The sequence below is a fragment of the Apus apus genome, chromosome 20, assembly GCF_020740795.1.
Source record: "Apus apus isolate bApuApu2 chromosome 20, bApuApu2.pri.cur, whole genome shotgun sequence".
Classification (NCBI taxonomy): domain Eukaryota; kingdom Metazoa; phylum Chordata; class Aves; order Apodiformes; family Apodidae; genus Apus; species Apus apus.
Window position 1 is genome coordinate 5,994,106 of NC_067301.1, and position 19,640 is coordinate 6,013,745.

At 55.4% G+C, this 19,640-nt stretch overlaps 1 protein-coding gene across 1 annotated transcript in view; it reads right to left on the minus strand.

Annotated features, from left to right (window-relative positions):
• VWA5B1 (von Willebrand factor A domain containing 5B1) overlaps nt 1–14,719 on the minus strand; it is a 29,578-nt gene extending 14,859 nt beyond the window's left edge. Inside the window, exons 1-8 of the mRNA XM_051637140.1 lie at nt 14,606–14,719; nt 9,242–9,425; nt 8,522–8,683; nt 7,931–8,153; nt 7,611–7,753; nt 6,668–6,799; nt 6,340–6,464; nt 1,911–2,087 (exon numbers count right to left, since the gene is read on the minus strand). Of these exons, the coding sequence (XP_051493100.1) occupies nt 1,911–2,087; nt 6,340–6,464; nt 6,668–6,799; nt 7,611–7,753; nt 7,931–8,153; nt 8,522–8,683; nt 9,242–9,380 (1,101 nt within the window). The 5' untranslated portion in view covers nt 9,381–9,425; nt 14,606–14,719. The remainder of the gene's footprint in view (nt 1–1,910; nt 2,088–6,339; nt 6,465–6,667; nt 6,800–7,610; nt 7,754–7,930; nt 8,154–8,521; nt 8,684–9,241; nt 9,426–14,605) is intronic.
• Between the last annotated feature and the right edge of the window lie 4,921 nt (nt 14,720–19,640).

Sequence of the window (19,640 nt, forward strand, 5' to 3'; positions counted from 1 at the left end):
GATTTCCAAATATTTCTGTTCAAGCAATTCCCAAAGTGGGCAGCCCGTGCTGTTCCAGCCAGCAGGCAGATTTATTGCTTCTCGTGGTAAATATTGATCTGGAGCCTGCTGCACTCAATATCTGCCCAAGCAGCTCCAAAAGGGGAGACCTTTGCTTCCAGAGAAGACAATTCCCAGTTATTAGCCTTGTTTTGCCAGCAAATGTGGTCACCCTCACAGGCCTGGTTCTTCTCTCACATCTCTCCACTGAAATCTTCAATATCATAGAATCACAGGATGGTTTGGGTTGGAAGGGACCTTAAAGATCATCCAGGTATCTCCTTCTGAAGTTGTTTTCCAGAAGGAGGAGAGACTTTTCCCTGTTTTACCAGGGAGTCCCAGTTCAGGAGCTGTCCCTGCAGGGAGGGTCTCCAGCCCCACGGGATAAACCAGCCCCTTTGGAGGCTGCAGAGCTGCCAAACCCAGCAAAGCAAACATCTGGCCTGGGACAGGGAGGTTTCCTGATTCCCAGGCTCCAAAATGTGCTGAGGGAATGGGAATTCTCCAGGAATCAGAGATAATCCCAGCCATTTGGTGGATGCAGGAACAGGGGACAGCCTCCCTGTCCATGGGGACCCATTGCAGCCCTTCTCAGGCTCCCTGCATCCTGATCCCTGCTGCTGGAGGTGACCATCCTCCTCATCCCAATCCCTGCTGCTGGAGGTGACCATCCTCCTCATCCCAGTTCCTGCTGCTGGAGGTGACCATCCTCCTCATCCCAGTTCCTGCTGCTGGAGGTCACCATCCTCCTCATCCCAGTTCTAGCTGCTGGAGGTGACCATCCTCCTCATCCCAATCCCTGCTGCTGGAGGTGACTGTCCTTCAGCAGTTTCCATGGAAACTGGAGAGAACTGGATGAGGAGATGGGCTGGAAGATGCTCCCAGCTGCTCACCCTGGGTGCTGAATCCTGCAGAAGGGGGTCCAGTCGTTCCCAGGGGAGCATTTGGGTCCAACTTGTGCCAGGAAAAAGTGTGAGCAGGACACCTGGGGACACACCTGCTCAGTGAATCTCTCCAGCACCCAAATGCTCCCCCCAGGTGGAGCCCAGCTCTGCAGTTCCCTCTGTCCTCAGGGAAGATGCACAGGGCAGGACAGATCTGCAACCTCCTCCCAGGAGACAGAGCTGCCTCCAAAGCACATGAAGCAGGAAAAATGCTCATTAGTTACTGGAGTGATTTCCCCTTTGAAGGACAGAGTGGTCCCCAGGCACGGGGGGACATGAGCTCAGGGCAGGAACCTCTCCAGATCCTTCAGGCAGTGGCTCAAAGCCAAGCCTGGCTCTCCTGGGGCAACCTGCAGCTGGGTGAGGGTCATACCTGACCAGGGAACTTCAGTCCCACAAAATATCCTGACAAGGCCTTTCCAGAACCCTATTTTCTTTACTGAGAGGTCTCAGCACACCTCTCAGAATCCTCCACCAGGTGCATTTGTGTTTGAAAAAGGGATGCACCGTGTTCCAAAGGTTTCTGTGGGTGCACAGAGGTGCCCATCAGCAAAATGTCTCCTCATTCATGGTCAGCACATGGTCCTGAAGTGTTCCTCCGAGATCCCTGGAGGTTTCCCACCAGGCAGCAACTTCCCCAAGCCCTCCTGGAGGCAGGGAGAACTGGAGAAGGGAGGCAGAAGACAAGCAAGCCAGGAAAGAGGGGGAAAGAAAACACCTTTGCACTTGATGTGCTGCTGGGAAGAAGAGGAGCAGAATGGGGGGGAGTCAGCTTCTCTGCAGGTACCTAACAAGCCCCACGGTTGAGAAGACAAAAGCTGCAGCACATAATTACCCCCCATCCCCTCCTAATGAGCACTCATCAGCACTCAGCAACCCCCACTGCTCTGATACTCATCCCTGGTTGGCAGGAGGACCGTGTGGTACCTTGACACGGTTGATGTTCACACCACTCATGCTCCTGCTGCGGTCCACCAGGAAGATAAACTCCCCTTGGGCTTTCTGGAGGTCTGGCTGGCTGGTCCTCAAGTCAGGGCAGAAGTTGAGCATGATGACAGGGTGGTGGGGGATGTCCTTGTTCAGCCGCTTCCTGATGATTTCTGTCTGCAAAGACAAGGAGGGAGCTCGAGAGGTTGATTGTTCTGCCCCTTCTCACTTGGAGGGGAATCAGAGCAGGAATCTGAGCAGGGCTGTGAGCCCAAAGATCATAGAATCATGGAATGGGTTGGGTTGGAAGGGACCTTCAAGATCATCCAGTTCCAACCCCCCTGCATGGGCAGGGACACCTCCCACCAGCCCAGGCTGCTCCAAGCCCCATCCAACCTGCCCTTCAACACTGCCAGGGATGGGGCAGCCACAGCTTCCCTGGGCAACCTGGGCCAGGGTCTCACCACCCTCACAGCCAAGACCTTCCTCCTCATGCCCAACCTCAATCTCCCCTCTTAAAGATTCAAGATGTACACGTGGAGTCTTCTGTGAGCTTGTTCTGGCCTTAGTGGTGACAACACTTCACAACAAACCTTTACTCAGCGCTTGTGAGACCCCACCTGGAGAACTGTGTCCAGTTCTGGAGCCCCCAACACAAGGACATGGAGCTGTTGGAGTCCAGAGGAGCCCACAGAGATGACCAGAGAGCTGGAGCAGCTCTGCTCTGGAGCCAGGCTGGGAGAGTTGGGGTGTTCAGCCTGGAGAGGAGAAGGCTCCAGGGAGACCTGAGAGCACCTTCCAGTGCCTGAAGGGGCTTGATGATCTTTAAGGTCCCTTCCAACCCAAACCATTCCACGATCCTATCAACACCCAAGCTCAGGCTGGGCCACAGGTGGTTCTGTCCATCCCCCTGTGGAGATGCTCCACGAGGGAACAGGATTCCTGCCTCCTCCCAGCCACCCTCACGCTGTGCCTGGGGGACAAAGGCTGGCAGGAAACCCAAACCAGAGATCTCCACAGGCACAGATGGGAGCTTGGAGAAGAAACGAAAACATCTGGCCCTACCTTGCAAAACTGATCCTACCAACACTTCCTTCCATCCCTCCCCAGAACCCTGGCTCATTAGCACAGTTTAGCACCACACAGGAGGTTTTGTCCACAGTGGCTCAATAATGAAGTGCCAGGCACAGCCCTCAGCTTGTTGCATTCACAGCTTGGATTCATTCCTGCCACCTCTGCTTTGCTGGTTTTCTCTGCCCGTTTCTTTCAACATGTATTGGGTTTGGTGGGGGTTTTTTTTTGGTCCAGATTGAAGTGATTTGCAAAGCCAGACAGGTGGCTCAGGCCACGGTTGGATGGGAACCTGAGGGATAAATGTCTCTGCCCTGCACTTGGCTCTGAGGGCTCTCTCTGTGTCCTGCCTTGCTCTGTTTCAAGTATCCATCTTCATTTGAAACAGGGTGAAACTGAACTGGGAAGAACCCTCTTGTGGTGGGTGTATAAAACAGTCCCAGGGTCATGGTCACAGCTGCCTGGAGGGAGCACAGCCAGGGTTTTCCATCCCAGGGGCTGCAGCAGGAAAACATCCACCCCAAAAAAGCACCTGGATCCTGGGGGGGGGGGTTGCTTTGCCTTTCCACCCCCCCCCCCTCTCTCAAGCTGTTTCTTGCTGGTTTCATCAGGAGTAAAGCAGAGCCCAGATGTCCAGGTTTGCTTCCTCCAGCTGTGAGTCAGGTTCCTTGATCTGTGAGTGAAGGGCTGGCCAGAACTGCACTTACCTGGCTCAACTCAGGTGTCCCCAGGGACCAACACACACGGGGGCTTCACTCGGGGCTGGGCTGCCCAAGTGCTGCTGCCCTGCCCCCTGCAACAGGGCAGTTCCCATCCTCAGGAACAAGCCCCTTGCTGGCAGCCCAAGCTCTCCCTCCCCCTCGTGCTTCTGAGTAGAAATTCATCCATCCCTGGGAACTCCAACGGGTTCTTTCCATCCTCATTTTCCTCCAGCCACGTGACATTCATTTGGTTATCACGGCATCCTTGCTGCCTCTGTCCAAGGACCAGATCACGGCCCTGGACCTACCAGCAGAACCCCTTGGGGACCCATAAAACCCCCAGATGATGGGGAGGAGCCCACAGCATGGAATTCCCACTGCCTTCAGAGGGAATGCCACAGGCAACCCTACAACAAACAGCCTGGGAGCTGCTGCTGCAGGTCAGCCAGGAAACCAACATCTCACCCACCTCTTCTCTTCTCCCTTCACCTATTATCCAATTACACTAAATTAATCACATCTTCTCCACCAGGAGTTGATTCCAGGCTACGTTTGTCCCCTCCACCCTGTGAGCATCCCAGGCTTTTGCCTAACAAACTGAGGGATGAGAATTAATTACCATTTACTGCTGAAATCTCTGGGCTAATTCGTTTTGCCCAGCATTGTCCTCTGAGCAGCAGCACTTTTAGCCCAGCCTGGATATTCAGGGCATTGTCCCTTCTTCTCCCTTCTCCCTGCAGTCGTTTCTCAGTCCTCCTGGGGCACTGAGGTGGATTTCCTGCAGGGAAATGTCTCTGGAATGATCATCCCTCCTCACCCCCTCAGATAATTTGACGTGCTAAAGACACAGAAATAATTAGCCATCTGAGCTGTAGTGTGGGAGTTTCATTTTGTTCCACCTGCTGCAGGCTGAGCACAAAGGAAGGAGATGTCTGCAGTGCCAGCAAGCTCAGTCCTGGTCCCAACAAGGGAAAGCCAAGGGCAAAAGGCAGGAGAAGAGGGCTCAGTGTGTCCCTGGTGAAGGCAGACATGGTGGCAGCACAGGGAGGCACCTTGGCAGCAGGTTTGGGATGGCTGCCAAGCAGGGGAGCAGGCTCAGCCACGTGGAGAAGGAGTTGAAGGAGGAAGGAGCATCCTCAGCCAAGAAGGAGACCAGGGGTGAATGTATAAAGAGGGAGTGGACACGGTGAGCCTGGGGCTGGGGTGCCACGAGTGCCACGTGGAGCCACAAGTGCCTTGGGTGGAGACACCCTGGGCATTTGGAGGGTCTGGCCAGTCCACTCCTCTTCCCAATCCCAGCTCTGAAGTTCTGGGCTGCCACTCCTTGCCCCCACATCACTGCCAGACAAGGCACAAAGCCCCGAGCAGATATTTTTTTTTCCCTTTGCTGATCAGGAGAACAAAGAGAAGTTTCTCCTGCCTCGTCTTCAGCTCATTATGCCAAGTAAAAATCCCTTCTTTCTCTGACAGCCACCCAGAAACAGTAAACATTTACTGAGCAATTAAGAGAATATTTTATCCTATGTCACTGCAATAATTCTAATACCCTTTGTTGCTGTAACAATGTACCTATTTAATTATGCTCTGCTAGACTAGCACTAATTATACACACAGCAGCCACCTCAGAGCTGCTTCCACACTCAGTTGAGCAGGATTTTCCCCTCTTCCTCTACAAAAACCCCTGTCCCCGGGGAGGAGGAGGAGGAAGTGCAATGGTTGGCCCTGCAGGAGAGCAAGGAAGGTTGTGCTGCCATTCAGAGAGACTTAGACAGGCTGGAGAGTTGGGCGGGGAGAAACATGATGAAGTTCAACAAGGGGAAGTGTAGAGTTTTGCATTTGGGGAAGAACAACATGATGTCCCAGTATAGGTTGGGGGGTCCCAGTATAGGTTGGGGGCTGAGCTGCTGGAGAGCAGTGTAGGTGAAAGAGACCTGGGGGTCCTGGTGGACAGGAGGATGAGCCAGCAATGTGCCCTTGTAGCCAAGAAGGCCAATGGCATCCTGGGATGGGTTAGAAAGGGGGTGGTTAGTAAGTCAAGAGAGGTTCTCCTCCCCCTCCATTCTGCCTTGGTGAGGCCACATCTGGAATATTGTGTCCAGTTCTGGGCCCCTCAGTTCCAGAAGGACAGGGAACTGCTGGAAAGAGTCCAGGGCAGAGCTACAAAGATGATTAAGGGAGTGGAACATCTCCCTGATGAGGAAAGGCTGAGGGAGCTGGGTCTCTTTAGCTTGGAGAAGAGGAGGCTGAGGGGTGACCTCATCAATGTTTACAAATATGTAAGGGGTGAGTGTCAGGGAGATGGAGTTGGGCTCTTCTCAGTGATGACCAGTGATAGGACAAGGGGTAATGGGTGGAAATTGGAGCATAGGAGGTTCAAGGTGAATATCTGAAAAATTTTTTTACTGTAAGAGTGACAGAGCCCTGGGCCAGGCTGCCCAGGGAGGTTGTGGAGTCTCCTTCTCTGGAGACATTCAAAACCCACCTGGACGAGTTCCTATGTGATGTACTCTGGGTGACCCTGCTCTGGCAGGGGGGGTTGGACTAGATGATCTTTCCAGGTCCCTTCCAACCCCTAGGATTCTGTGATTCTATGATTCTGTGTGAATCCCTGCACATCTCCAGCCCTCAGCTCCCACCTGCAGCTTTTGCTTCCTCACCTTTTTCTCAGCACTCGGGTCCTTCTTGGTGCCTTTAATGAAATCGTTCTTCCCCTTCAGGTGCCGTTCGTACTCTGCAGGTGTCATGTCACCTCCTTCCATCAAGACATGAGGCATGTGGGGCTCTGGGGAAGCAGAGGATTGGGTGAAAAAACACCAGCCTTGGCTAAACTTTGGGCTTGCAAGAGATGCAGGAGGTGAAAACAGAGCTTTGAGCCCCACGGGTGACAACCGAACTATAGGTGTAAAATCAGAGCTGATCCAACCCTTTCCAGCCCCAAAGAGGAAGGTGCCAGGAAGGGGTAGAGAAGAAGCAGAGCCCACCTACCACTTGGGTGGATCAGGATCTCCACGGGCCTGTCAAAGGTGTGTTTGTTGGCCAGGCTGATGACGATGCTCCTGGCAGAGCGGGCGGAGGGGTCGGCGTCCGCTCGGATCTCGTGCGTGGGGCTCTCGACACCTGCCCAGGGAAACCGAGGCCCAGTTAGAGGCTGAGGGGGTGGGAGACCCCAGAAGAGAGGTAAGATGGCAGAGGACCCATCGTCCCCCAGGGAAACGTCAGCGTGGCACCAGTAAATCCACCCCAGCACAGTGAACTGGCCGAAAGAGACTCCACAGAAAGGGGACAGAGGAGGAAGAGTGTGGACGTGGCCTTGAGGTCATGGAGACATGGAAACATTCAGGTTGGAAAAGAGCTTTAAGATCATCCAGTCCGACCATTAACTCACCACTGCCAAGGCCACCCCTGCCCCATGTCCCTCAGCACCACATTTATGTGTCTTTTAAACCCCTCCAGGGATGGGGACTCCCCCCCTGCCCTGGGCAGCCTGGGCCAGGGCCTGACAACCCTTGCCAGGAAGGAATTGTTCCCCAGATCCAACCTCAACCTCCCCTGGCACAACTTGAGGCCATTCCCTCTTGTCCCATCCCTTGTTCCTGGGGAGCAGAGCCCGACCCCCCTGGCTCCAACCTCCTCTCAGGCAGCTGCAGAGCCAGCAGGTCTCCCCTCACCTCCTGGTCTCCAGGCTGGACACCCCCAGCTCCCTCAGCTGCTCCTGCTCAGACTTGTGCTCCAGCCCCTTCCCCAGCTCCCTTGCCCTTCCCTGGACACGCTCCAGCCCCTCCATGTCCTCCTTGTCCTGAGGGGCCCAGACCTGCCCCCAGGATTTGAGGTGTCCCCTCCCCAGTGCCCAGCACAGGGTGGATGATCATTGCCCTGCTCCTGCTGCCCACCCCAGCCCGGAGCAGCAGGACAGCCCCAGAGCTCCTACCTGCCAGCAAGCATGGTCCCCGGATCTCCAGGTGGAAGCTGAACTCGTACTCGAAGGGGTTGGTGGCCTCTCTCTCCAGCAGATGAGCCAGGCAGAACCTGCTCCCTTGCTCCAGACTCCCCCACCCACAGCAGTGCTTGTCCCTGCAGGTGAGATGAACCCCCATCAAGCCTGTGCACGTGTTGTATCCCCCCAGGAGCTGCAGATCTGCTGAAGGCAGAGCCTGCAGAAGCTCTCCAGCCTCCCACACCAACAACTTCTGCTCTGCTAGTCCTGCAGCCCCCCCCCCAGCCCCAACCAGTCCCAGGGGCTTTTCATACGTTGGGAGCTGGTGGCTGGAAAGGCTGGTGACATTGTCCAGGCTGGGCTGGGGGACCCTGGGGACACACACAGATGGCAGAAGGACCCTCACGGCCCCGCTGGGCAGTGTCTGCAGCTCAGAGGAGGTGCTGATAAAGATGGAGACGCTTTCCAGGGGAGGAATGATGCCCAGGTTTGCCACAAAAACTGTCCTCTCCGAGTCCTCGTCCATCGTGATCCTTCCTGCACGGAGAGAGGACCAGGCCAGGGAGATGTGGTGTCACAGCCATGGAAAATGCTCCTCCCCAGGCCCCCTGCAACTCCCCCAGCCCTGGCCCAAACCAGCCCTCCCTGCACACACCAGCATTTCTCTGGAGACCCCCAGCCCACTGCACCACCACCCTTTGGGGCATCAAGGAGAAACAGTGCTTTCCAAAAGGGATGAGATGACTACTTTGGCAGGGACAGGAGCACAACCCAAGGCTCAGCCTTTCACAGGAGCCTCCTTGATGCCACCACGTGTGACAGCCGCCCACCCCCTGCCACCTCCCCGTCTTTCTTCCCCTGGTTTCCTTCCCCACGAGCACTAAAATCACCCCTGGCCCCCTCACCACTTCCATCCCGAGCTCTTCCACCAGGGAGGCTGCAGCCATGGGGAGTCATGTCTTCTATCTTGGCTTTGTCCTTGATTTGCACCGTGACAGCACGTCGGGACACGGCCGCCTCGAACCCCACCACGGTGGTGCCCTCATCCAAGGGGTAGACAAAGAGACCTGCTGGACAGAGGGGTTTTAGCAACACCAGGGACTTGCCTGGGCCCACCAGCCAGGAGCACCGAGGTCAGCTCCCTCTTGGTGCTTCCATGTGTCCTCCTGGGATATTTCACACCTCAAAAATGGTATCTCTGGATCACTGAGGATACAAGGACACAATAGAGTGATCGAATCCCAGCCTGGTTTGGGTTGGAAGGGACCTTCAAGATCATCTAGATCCAACCCCCTGCATGGGCAGGGACACCTCCCACCAGCCCAGGCTGCTCCAAGCCCCATCCAACCTGCCCTTCAACACTGCCAGGGATGGGGCAGCCACAGCTTCCCTGGGCAGCCTGGGCCAGGGTCTCACCACCCTCATGGTGAAGAATTTCCTCCTCATGTCCAACCTCAATCTCCCCTCTCCCAGTTTTAATCCCTTCCCCCTTGCCCTATTGCTCCTCTGCCCTTCCAAGAAGTCCCTCAGCCACTCTTCCAGCCAGCACCTACAGGCTGAAGGCAGCTCTGTGAGACACCCCTGGCTCTAGAACTCCTGTGGCACCTTCACCCCCCAGAACTTGCCTTCCAGAGGCTGTGCCCGTGGGTTGCAGTAGGTGAGCAGGGCTGTCATCCCCAGGGCGTAGCCGCTGACACAGGACGTCACCTCCGAGGCCGTGAGGGGCAGTGGGGACAGGGTGGCCTGGTCCATCAGCCCTGGCATCCTCCCGGGGGTCTGTTGGTGATGGGGGGGTTCAGCCACAGCCAGCTGGAGAGAGGTGGACAGGGCCAGAACGGAGGAGGAGCACCCAAAACATCTACCTGCACCTCATCCGGGCTTCTGCAGCCCTGAGGGTGGAAAGGTGATGGAGCTGGGGATCAGAGCTGGGCTTGACAGCTCCACTGGTGGGGATGGGGACATGAGCCTGGTGGGAAGACTGGAGGCAAACACGTGCTGGAGCAGTGGAGGGGGCTCAGATGAAACCTGAGTGCCTGGTGGGTCAACCCTGCAGGGGTGGATCACACACCTCCCAGGTTCCCTCGCCCTTCAGCTGGGGCAGAACAGGTGAACACCCTTTTTTTTCCCCCTCCTGCTTCTCATTATCCCCCAAAACTGCCAAGTTTCTCCAGGATAAGACCGAGACCATCGAAAGGCAGAGCTGGCAGGCAGAGCCCCCTCCCTCCCTGCCCTCCCACACCCTGGTCCTCATCCTGGCTGCTTCTGGCTCTGCTGCCCCACACCTCCAGTTCCCTTCTGCACAGGCTGCCTCAGCCCTCCCTTTGCTCAGCCCAGACCTTCAGGTGCACAGCAGCTACTTCTGCCCATTTCAACCCTTTTTTCCACCCTTGCCACCCCCAGCAGTTTCTCCTCACTCCCAGCTCGTCTCTCCCAAGACCCGGGGTTTCAAGGAGACCTTTCAGGTAGCTCTGGGGGCAGATCCAGCTCCCTGGGGGGACTGGGAGGAGTTGCTAGGCAGCAGTTCTCCCTGGCTGGCTCTACAGTGCTTCATGCAACGACTGGCAAGGCCCAGGAGGAGCCAAGAGCAGTGAAATGCATCAGTTCCTCATTTCCTAGCAGCCCTGAGTTATTAAAACCACCTCTATATGCAAATGCTGTGGAAGTTGAGACCAGAGGCCACCAAGGCCACCAAGCTCGACGAGGAAAACAGCATGAGGGGAGGAAAAAGGGAGAGCAAAGGAGGGTGAGCAGGGCTGAGCAGGGTGGGGGAGCAGCCAGGGCACCAAGCAAATAAGATATTAGGAGAAGATGGAGAGCAGGAAGGAGGGCAGTATCCCAAGGCACACTCTTGATTCCCAGCCAACAAGCTTGGCTGGTTCTGATTGAATCCTCCTCTCCTTCCAGCAGGAGCTGCCCATGGAGGTGGGGGGCTATTTCCAGGAGGCTGCATGGTCAGGAGATGCAGGAGTGTGTCCTGCTTGGCTGCTCTGGAGCAGGAATGCAGCAGGAGCCCGGGGAGGCTGCCACACACCAGGATGCTCCAGGCCATGCTCCCAAGGGCTTGTGAAGTCAGAAGCTGGCAAGAGTCCACCTGCTACAGGGACAGATAATGAAGGTCCTCTGGCTGCTGAGACATGGCAGAGGACATCCAGATATTGGGAAGTGATGAAATGCCAGGTGGGGGAGGAGGGAGGGGAGATTTTGCCTGAGGGAAGAAGACAAGCAAGAAATAACAAGGGGAAGATGCTCCCTACCAGCTTGGAGCAACAGGAATTCATGACAGGGTTGCCAGAGAGATGAATTCAAGCCCCAGCGTGAGACTTCAGCCCAGCAGCTCTCTTGGCTGCAGAGACCTATGGCTGAGGTTCCCTCACCTCTCCTGCACGGAGGCTTAGGAGCTGCCTCCCATGGGAGCTGCTCTGTCAGCAGGTGTTCCATGGAATCACAGAAGCCCAGCCTGGTTTGGGTTGGAAAGGACCTTAAAGACCATCTAGTCCCAACCCCCTGCACGGGCAGGGACACCTCCCACCAGCCCAGGCTGCTCCAAGCCCCATCCAACCTGCCCTTCAACACTGCCAGGGATGGGGCAGCCACAGCTTCCCTGGGCACCCTGGGCCAGGGTCTCCCCACCCTGGATGATTTTGGTGCCACCCAGGCCAGGAAAAGCATCGAGGGAGCCTCGCTGAGCTGCAGAGCTGCAGGAAATCCCGGCGGGAGAGCTGCACCTCCCCGGCAGCTCCAGCCCTGCTGCCAAAAAACTGCCCCAGAGGGGCAGGGGAGGGCTCGGGGGGGGGCTTTTCCCAGCTGCTTCCCCTTGGGACAGGGCTGGGAGGCAGGGGCTGGTGCCAGCACAGCCATGGGGAGATCGTATCCCCAACACCACCCAGGGACAGCAGCCCGGGCAGGGGAGAGCTGGCATCTCCTCCCTGTGCCCCCCCAGGGAGCTCCCTGCCAGCCCTCCCTCTGCTCCCCGTCCTGTCTTTGCTGCTCCGGGACCTGCCCTTGGCTCTCCATCCAGGTTTTGGGGCTGGACCCTCAGGATGGGAAGCTGGCAAGACCCTGCCTTCCCCAAAATCCCCCCCAGCGCCGCTGCTGCTGCAGCACAGGGCGTCCCTGCGTCTGCCCCCCTCTCTGCCACCAAACCTGCCCTGCCAGGGGCCACAGGCTGGGGCTGCCATCCCGGGGGGCAGAAGGGGAAACTGCTGGAGAATCCCTCCCGTTTGCTGGGTCACCAGAAATCATAGAATCCTAGAATCCTAGGGGTTGGAAGGGACCTCGAAAGATCATCTAGTCCAACCCCCCCCTGCCAGAGCAGGGTCAAATCCCACACATCCCTAACCCCAAGGAGCAGCTGGGGACAGGAGTGACCAGGACCTGGCACAGCAGGATGCCAGAGTGCTCTTCTTTTGGGTTTGGTTTTTTTCCCCTTGCTTTGGAAACGCCTTTTTCTTGACCAACTGCTCCTCTTGGTGGAGGAGGGAGTGATGCTGGTCCCCCCTCTCCTGGGCAATTTTGATGGTGAAGGCACCAAAGCTGCACCAGTGTCTGGGGACAGTCCCCGTGGCACAGGGCTCTGCTGTGGAGGCTCTGGGAGGCACAGGCTGGCCCAGAGATCACACCAGCCCCGGGCTGAGGTTGGAAAGGGGGTTTCTGTGCCTGAAAAAGGGGGTGTGACACCCAGAGCCCCCTCTAAGCACTGGATGGGCCCTCAGAAAATATGGGGGTTGTAGTAAAGGCAGAATAATGCTCTTCTAAGCTGTGTTTCCACGGGTTGAGCAGAAGAATAGAGCACATGGTGGCTGGGGTAGACGTGGGCATTCAGCCTGGCTTCTGCACAGCTCCTCAAAACAGGTTGGGGTCCCAGCTGTGCCACCACCAGCTCCATGGAACCCACAACAGGTCAGTAAGACCTAAACTGGCACTTGGCAGCCGGGATAAAACAATGTGCTGCCTGCTGCACATCCCCACCTGGCCCTGGTGTCCAAAAATCAGGTGCCCAGGAGCATCCCTAGCTGCTTCTGCCCTCCAAGACACAAAGGCAGCTGGTGAAGCCCAGCCCGGGTGTCACCTGTGGCACTGGAGGCATTTCTGAGCTGATGAATCCTTCCACTGCCCTGCTGCAACCTCTTCCCAGCCCCTTGGATATCCCACCTCCAGGTCCCAGCCAGACCTGGGTCTCATCCAGGCTGCTCGGCAGGGTGACTGTTTTTCTGCAGCTGGGTGTAAAATTCCTTCTGCTTCATCTGTATCAATCAACACTGACATCCAGTGGCTTGTCAGGATGGTTACAGCCTTGTGGAGATGGACAGACAGATGGACAGCCCTGGATGGGCCACTAACCCTTCCTCAGCATCTCTGGAAGCTGCTGGGCAGCCTCCCAGGGGAAACAAACTCCCACCTGCTGATCAAACCGAGGCAGGAGAAGCTCTGCCTGTCCCAGACTCTGCTCTCCAGCACAGCCACACTTCAGGATTTCCCCCTGGGAAGCAGCCAGGACCGTGCTGCTGGGGGACCCCTGACTGCAGCTGCCTGACCCCCCCCAGTCACTGAGACTCCTCCAGCCCCCCTCTCTCAAAGCTGGGGGTTCACACCTCGCCAGGGGACTGGGATCAACCCCTCCCAGAAGATTTCTAGGAAGCAAGAGGAGCAAGAGGAGCTGACACGGTGCATGTAGCACTCTCCTGTCCAAGCTGGCTTTTCCTGAGCCCCTGCACAGGGTAGGGAGAGGCTTTGCTGGCTGATGGATGCAGATCCACCATGGAGAGCTGTGGGCAGCTCCCAGGATAAGCTACTGGAGCCATTCTCCTGCCTCCAGCCTCCCCTCATCCCAAAACACAAGCAGGGGGGGTCCCATCTGCTGGGAAAAACAGCAGGACAGCCACTGGGCTTCAGCCCAGAGCCACTGCTGGCAGGGGGTGACAGTGTGGGACCCCACTGCCAAGGGGGTGACAGTGACACCAGAGGTGTGCATCCCTTTGGGATCCCAAGGGAGACCCCGAGGCCTCAGAGATGGGGACCAAGGGAGCACAATGCTGAGGGGCACCTAGGGAATGGGACCAGGCTCCCCCTTCCCAGGGGATGCAGAGCCAGGCTGGGACTGACTGACCACCCCAGCAGGTCCCTCAGGTCATCAGTCTTGGCCCAGAGCTGGGTCTCAGGGATGTTGGTTCCTGTCCCAAGCCTGGTTTCCAGAGCCCTCCATCATATCCCTGCACAGAGAGGAGCATTTGGGATGCTGGGCTAGGTTAACCCCTGCCTTGCTGGGCTTGCTGCGGCCCCAGTGCTTGGAAGATCTCGGGGCTGAGCCAGAGAGGGAGGTTTTAGCCCAGCTGAAGGGTGTCTGGGCTTAAACCTCCCTCTCTGGCTCAGCCCAGAGATCTTTGTCTGGGCTAAAACCTCCAGGCACCCAGCCCCACGCCTGGGATGCATCAGGAGCCCAGGATGCATCAGCACAGCCCATCTCCATCCACCTCTGCCCTGCTCCAGCCAAGCCTGGCAGATACAAGCAGTGTCCTTGGGGCTTCAACCCTTCCCAGGGGGATCAGAATCCCCTCTCACCCTGCCAAGGTCAGTCCTCCCTCCTTCAAAACCACTGTGGCTGGGATATCCCACCTGGCTGCAAAAGCCCATCACCCCCAGCACCATCATATCCCCCCCCCTCAAAAAAAAATAAATCCATCCTCCTTTGCTTTCCCTGCAGGGAGATGAGGACACTCTGGATGTCTGTACAATTTTGGGGGGTGGGTGCTCAGGAGGGGCTCACACCATCCAGCTGGGAAAAGGGGGGGGGGGGGGAAGAGAAGCAAGGCAGGGAAAGCAGCAGCTTGCAAAGTGTGGGCTTGTGCCTGCAGAAATATTATGACAGGTTCTCTCTTCACAGAGCGGGTTGTGCACAGCCTGGGGAAGGAACAGCCCGTGCGCAGAGCACACACAGCCCAGCCTGCTTAAAAAAAAAGGTGCAACTGGAGAGTAGCCACTGCTTTTCTTACCTTTCCTGGCAGAAGAGAGAGGAGGAGGAAGAGGAGGAGGAGGAGGAGGAGGAGGAGGAAGGGGATGGGGGGGTTGGAGCAACTTCACTCACTCCTGCCAGCCCCTGCAACTGGGGTTTGGGGGGCAGGAAGGGCTGAAGAAATCCCGAAGGCGACAGGCACGGCTTCAGGCTGCTTTTGTCTCTGAAAGACACGGAGAGAAGGAGAGAAGGAGAGAGAAGGAGTGTGGGGGGTTAGAAAAAAGGGAGGGAGAGAGGGGAGAGAGAGCAAGCGCCAGGGCTCGGGGTGGGGGCAGCAACCTGTGGCTTTTCCTTCCCCCCCTTCCTCCGGGACCCTCGCTTTAGGGATGCTGTGGGGTGGTCCCTTGGGGGTCTGGGATGGGGCAGGGGGCTTACCCAGGCGGCTGCAGCAACACGTGCCGCTGTGGTGGAGCTCGGGAGGTGTTCCTGGCTCTCCGGCCCCGGCAGCCCTGCTTCCCCCCGAAGGAGCGCAGCTTTCCCCGAGCTCTTCGGGTGACCATCGTTAAGCGGAGCCATTTGTTTTTGTCAGGGAGGTAACCATGACAATTCACCCTGCACACACAGCGCTGGCTTCTCCTCTCCTCCCTCCCCTCCTGCTCCCCGGGGGCTGCAGGGGAAGGGACGAAGCCCACCCGGGCTGAGGAGATGCCCTGGAGATGGTCAAGTCGGCAGAGAAAAGGGGGATGCAAACTCGTCTAATACACATCACCACGACTTGTCTCCCCCCCCGGGGTGGGGGTGGGGGGGGGAGATTTTCTGCAGCAGCTGGTGGGAGAGGAAGGGCCCCCCCTTTGCCCCATCACCTTTCACTTCTGCCCTCCCCTTGGTTTGTAAAACGAAACCAGGAAAGCATCCTAAAAGCCCCTCAGGTCAGGTTTTCTGCATCCCTAGGCCAGATCTCCTCTCTGCCCCCCCCCCCCCAGCCTTTCTTCTCTGCTCCCCCACTTTTTCCTCCCCAGGCACATCCCCAGCCCCTCACCAAACAGCTGTGGGGGCTGCGGGGGGGTCTTTGCCAAGCTCCCCATGGACAAAGGGTCCTGGTACAGAGGGATGTGCTGGGGCTGGATTCAGTCCCTGCCCCGAGCAGCTTTAGAGCAGGAAAACCAACCTGGAGATGAAAGGGGCAACTGAGGCAGCAGGAAGGGCTGGGCTCAGTCACTGTCCCAAGGCAGGGCTGGACACTGAGCCTGTAGGATGCAGATGGCTAAAGCTCCTCCTTGGTTCTACCTGAATTTGGTGATAAGGGGCAGCTGGCTGGTGTTGGAGACAGCATCTTCCTCCAGAAGGAAAAGCTCTCCAAAGAGGAGGGACCTGCTGGAGGACGGAGGTTTTCCACCCTGCCTCATCCCACACAGAGACACAGATCCACCTGCAAATCTGTCTGGTTTGAGTGTCCCACCACAGACCTGTCCCCGGGTCAGGAAACCCACCACCATGGGCAGCCTGAACCCCCAGACTCACCCACCAGGCTCCTGCACTACATCTCCTCCCTCTGACCCCCACCTTCCCCTTTCCATCTGCACCCAGGTGAACCCAGAGCATTTTCTTCCTCAAAGCATCCACCTCTGCCCTAGGAGGACCAGGGTGACCAGACCAATGGTGAAACCATCAAACCACCCTGCAGTCACCAAGAAGGACACTCTTTAAGAGAAATGGCAAGGAACTCTGCAAGAAGCTCCACGAGAAGAGAGTCTTTTCCTCAAGCACAATCCCCAGGGGCTGACCTGAGCCCTGAAGCTTGAGAATTGATGGTTCTGGTTAGAGAAATCAAGTCAGTCACAGGGGAACCCACGTCCCATGTTGCCAGTGCCTGATTAAAGTGTTTGCTTACTATGGCTTTTGGCTCCTCTGAAGAAAATAACATATGCCAGGAAAAATCCTGGGATGAGTCCCAACAGATCTGGTAGCTGCAGCATATTTATTTATAAAACAGAGCAGGAGCTGACACGGAGGCTGAGGTAGATGTGAGACCTCAGAAGAACAGCAACAGAGTGAGTTTAGGGGGCAATTAATATTTAGCATCAACGTGGGGTTGAAAAGTGCTGCCACGGGGGCCTCAGACCAGTGTTGGTTCTTCTTTGTCCCCTCCACGTTGGGGCTTTTCTCTGAGGTGCCCAGTGGCAGGACAAGTGGCAGGGGACAAAGTTGAGCATAAGAAGTTCCAGCTGAACAAAATGAGGAGGAACTTTACTGTGAGGGTGGCAGAGCATTGGAACAGGCTGCCCAGGGAGGCTGTGGAGGCTCCACTTCTGGAGCCATTCAAACCCCCTTGGACACCATCCTGTGTGAACCTGCTCTGGGTGACCCTGCTCTGCCAGGTGGGTTGCACTAGGTGATCTCCAGAGGTCCCTTCCAGTCCCTAACACTGATTCTGTGGTTGGCCATGCCACTGTTGGGAAGGGTCACATCCTCCCAGGGAGAGGCAGCTGAGAAATCAGATGGGCTTGCAGCGGGGGTGTAAATGAGACAAAACTGAGGGGTGGACAAGCTAAGAAGAGAACCTGAGCTCCCCAGAAGTCCCATCTCTCAGCTTGTGGCTTCCCCAACCTGGGTTAGATAAGAGCTGGTGGAAGGCAGGATCTCTGGACACCACAGGGACACAGAGGGGAACTTCCATGCCTGGGACCAGCCCAGGTGAGTGGTGGGACCATCTCAGGGACATCCAGCAAGGCAGTGGCCAAGGACAGGGCAGGTTTCCCCAGCTCCTGGACCATCTCAGGGACATCCAGCAAGGCAGTGGCCAAGGACAGGGCAGGTTTCCCCAGCTCCTGGACCTCTTGGTAGGCAGCTCACCCGTGCTGCAGTGTCACACCAGGCCAGAACTGCAGCTCTCTCAGGTTTGGACACTCCAAACACCACCTGTGTCAATGGGCTGGGAGGTTTGAGCATGGAAAATGAAAGGGAACTGAAAAAAAACCACCCTAAACTAAACCAAATCTCCTGCTAGATGGAGAACAACTGAGCACTTCTCAATCTCTCTATGCCTTGCTCTCTATGGAAATGGAGTTTTCCTCATCCTGGAATGCTCTGAAGAGAAAAGAAATCATCTTGTTGGTAGGTGGTGATGATAGAAAGGGATGACCAAGGGTCTGCCTCCTCCTCTGAGGAGGTGTGTGCATGGACAAGGAGCCTCTGACTTGTTTGGTGGGTAAGGACCACAGGTAATTGCAGTTAAATTCCATGATGCAACATCTGGAGCCCTCATCACAGGGTAGACATGGAGCTCCTGGAGAGAGTCCAGAGGAGGCCACAGAGATGATCCAAGGGCTGGAGCAGCTCTGCTCTGGAGACAGGCTGCCAGGAAAATGCTGTGATGTCACCTCTACACAAAAACCAGCCAGGAAAATGCTGTGATGTCACCTCTACACAAAAAAACAGCCAGAAAAATGCTGTGATGTCACCTCTACACAAAAACCAGCCAGAAAAATGCTGTGATGTCACCTCTACACAAACAACAGCCAGAAAAATGCTGTGATGTCACCTCTACACAAAAAAACAGCCAGGAAAAAATGCTGTGATGTCACCTCTACACAAAAAACACTGCCAGAAAAATGCTGTGATGTTAAGTCTACACAAACAACAGCCAGAAAAATGCTGTGATGTCACCTCTACACAAAAAAACAGCCAGAAAAATGCTGTGATGTCACCTCTACACAAAAACCAGCCAGGAAAAAATGCTGTGATGTCACCTCTACACAAAAACCAGTCAGGAAAATGCTGTGATGTCACCTCTACACAAAAAACACTGCCAGAAAAATGCTGTGATGTCACCTCTACACAAACAACAGTCAGAAAAATGCTGTGATGTCACCTCTACACAAAAAAACAGCCAGGAAAAAATGCTGTGATGTCACCTCTACACAAAAAAACAGTCAGGAAAATGCTGTGATGTCACCTCTACACAAAAAAACAGCCAGAAAAATGCTGTGATGTCACCTCTACACAAACAACAGCCAGAAAAATGCTGTGATGTCACCTCTACACAAAAAAACAGCCAGAAAAATGCTGTGATGTCACCTCTACACAAAAACCAGCCAGGAAAAAATGCTGTGATGTCACCTCTACACAAAAACCAGCCAGAAAAATGCTGTGATGTCACCTCTACACAAACAACAGCCAGAAAAATGCTGTGATGTCACCTCTACACAAAAAAACAGCCAGGAAAAAATGCTGTGATGTCACCTCTACACAAAAAACACTGCCAGAAAAATGCTGTGATGTTAAGTCTACACAAACAACAGCCAGAAAAATGCTGTGATGTCACCTCTACACAAAAAAACAGCCAGAAAAATGCTGTGATGTCACCTCTACACAAAAACCAGCCAGGAAAAAATGCTGTGATGTCACCTCTACACAAAAACCAGTCAGGAAAATGCTGTGATGTCACCTCTACACAAAAAACACTGCCAGAAAAATGCTGTGATGTCACCTCTACACAAACAACAGTCAGAAAAATGCTGTGATGTCACCTCTACACAAAAAAACAGCCAGGAAAAAATGCTGTGATGTCACCTCTACACAAAAAAACAGTCAGGAAAATGCTGTGATGTCACCTCTACACAAAAAAACAGCCAGAAAAATGCTGTGATGTCACCTCTACACAAAAAAAACAGCCAGAAAAATGCTGTGATGTCACCTCTACACAAAAACCAGCCAGGAAAAAATGCTGTGATGTCACCTCTACACAAAAACCAGCCAGAAAAATGCTGTGATGTCACCTCTACACAAACAACAGTCAGAAAAATGCTGTGATGTCACCTCTACACAAAAAAACAGCCAGGAAAAAATGCTGTGATGTCACCTCTACACAAAAACCAGCCAGAAAAATGCTGTGATGTCACCTCTACCTAAAAAACAGTCAGGAAAATGCTGTGATGTCACCTCTACACAAACAACAGCCAGGAAAATGCTGTGATGTCACCTCTACACAAACAACAGCCAGGAGAATGCTGTGATGTCACCCATCCGTGTGAAGAGGAATGGGATGGACGTGGGGAAGGCATCAGGGAACAATA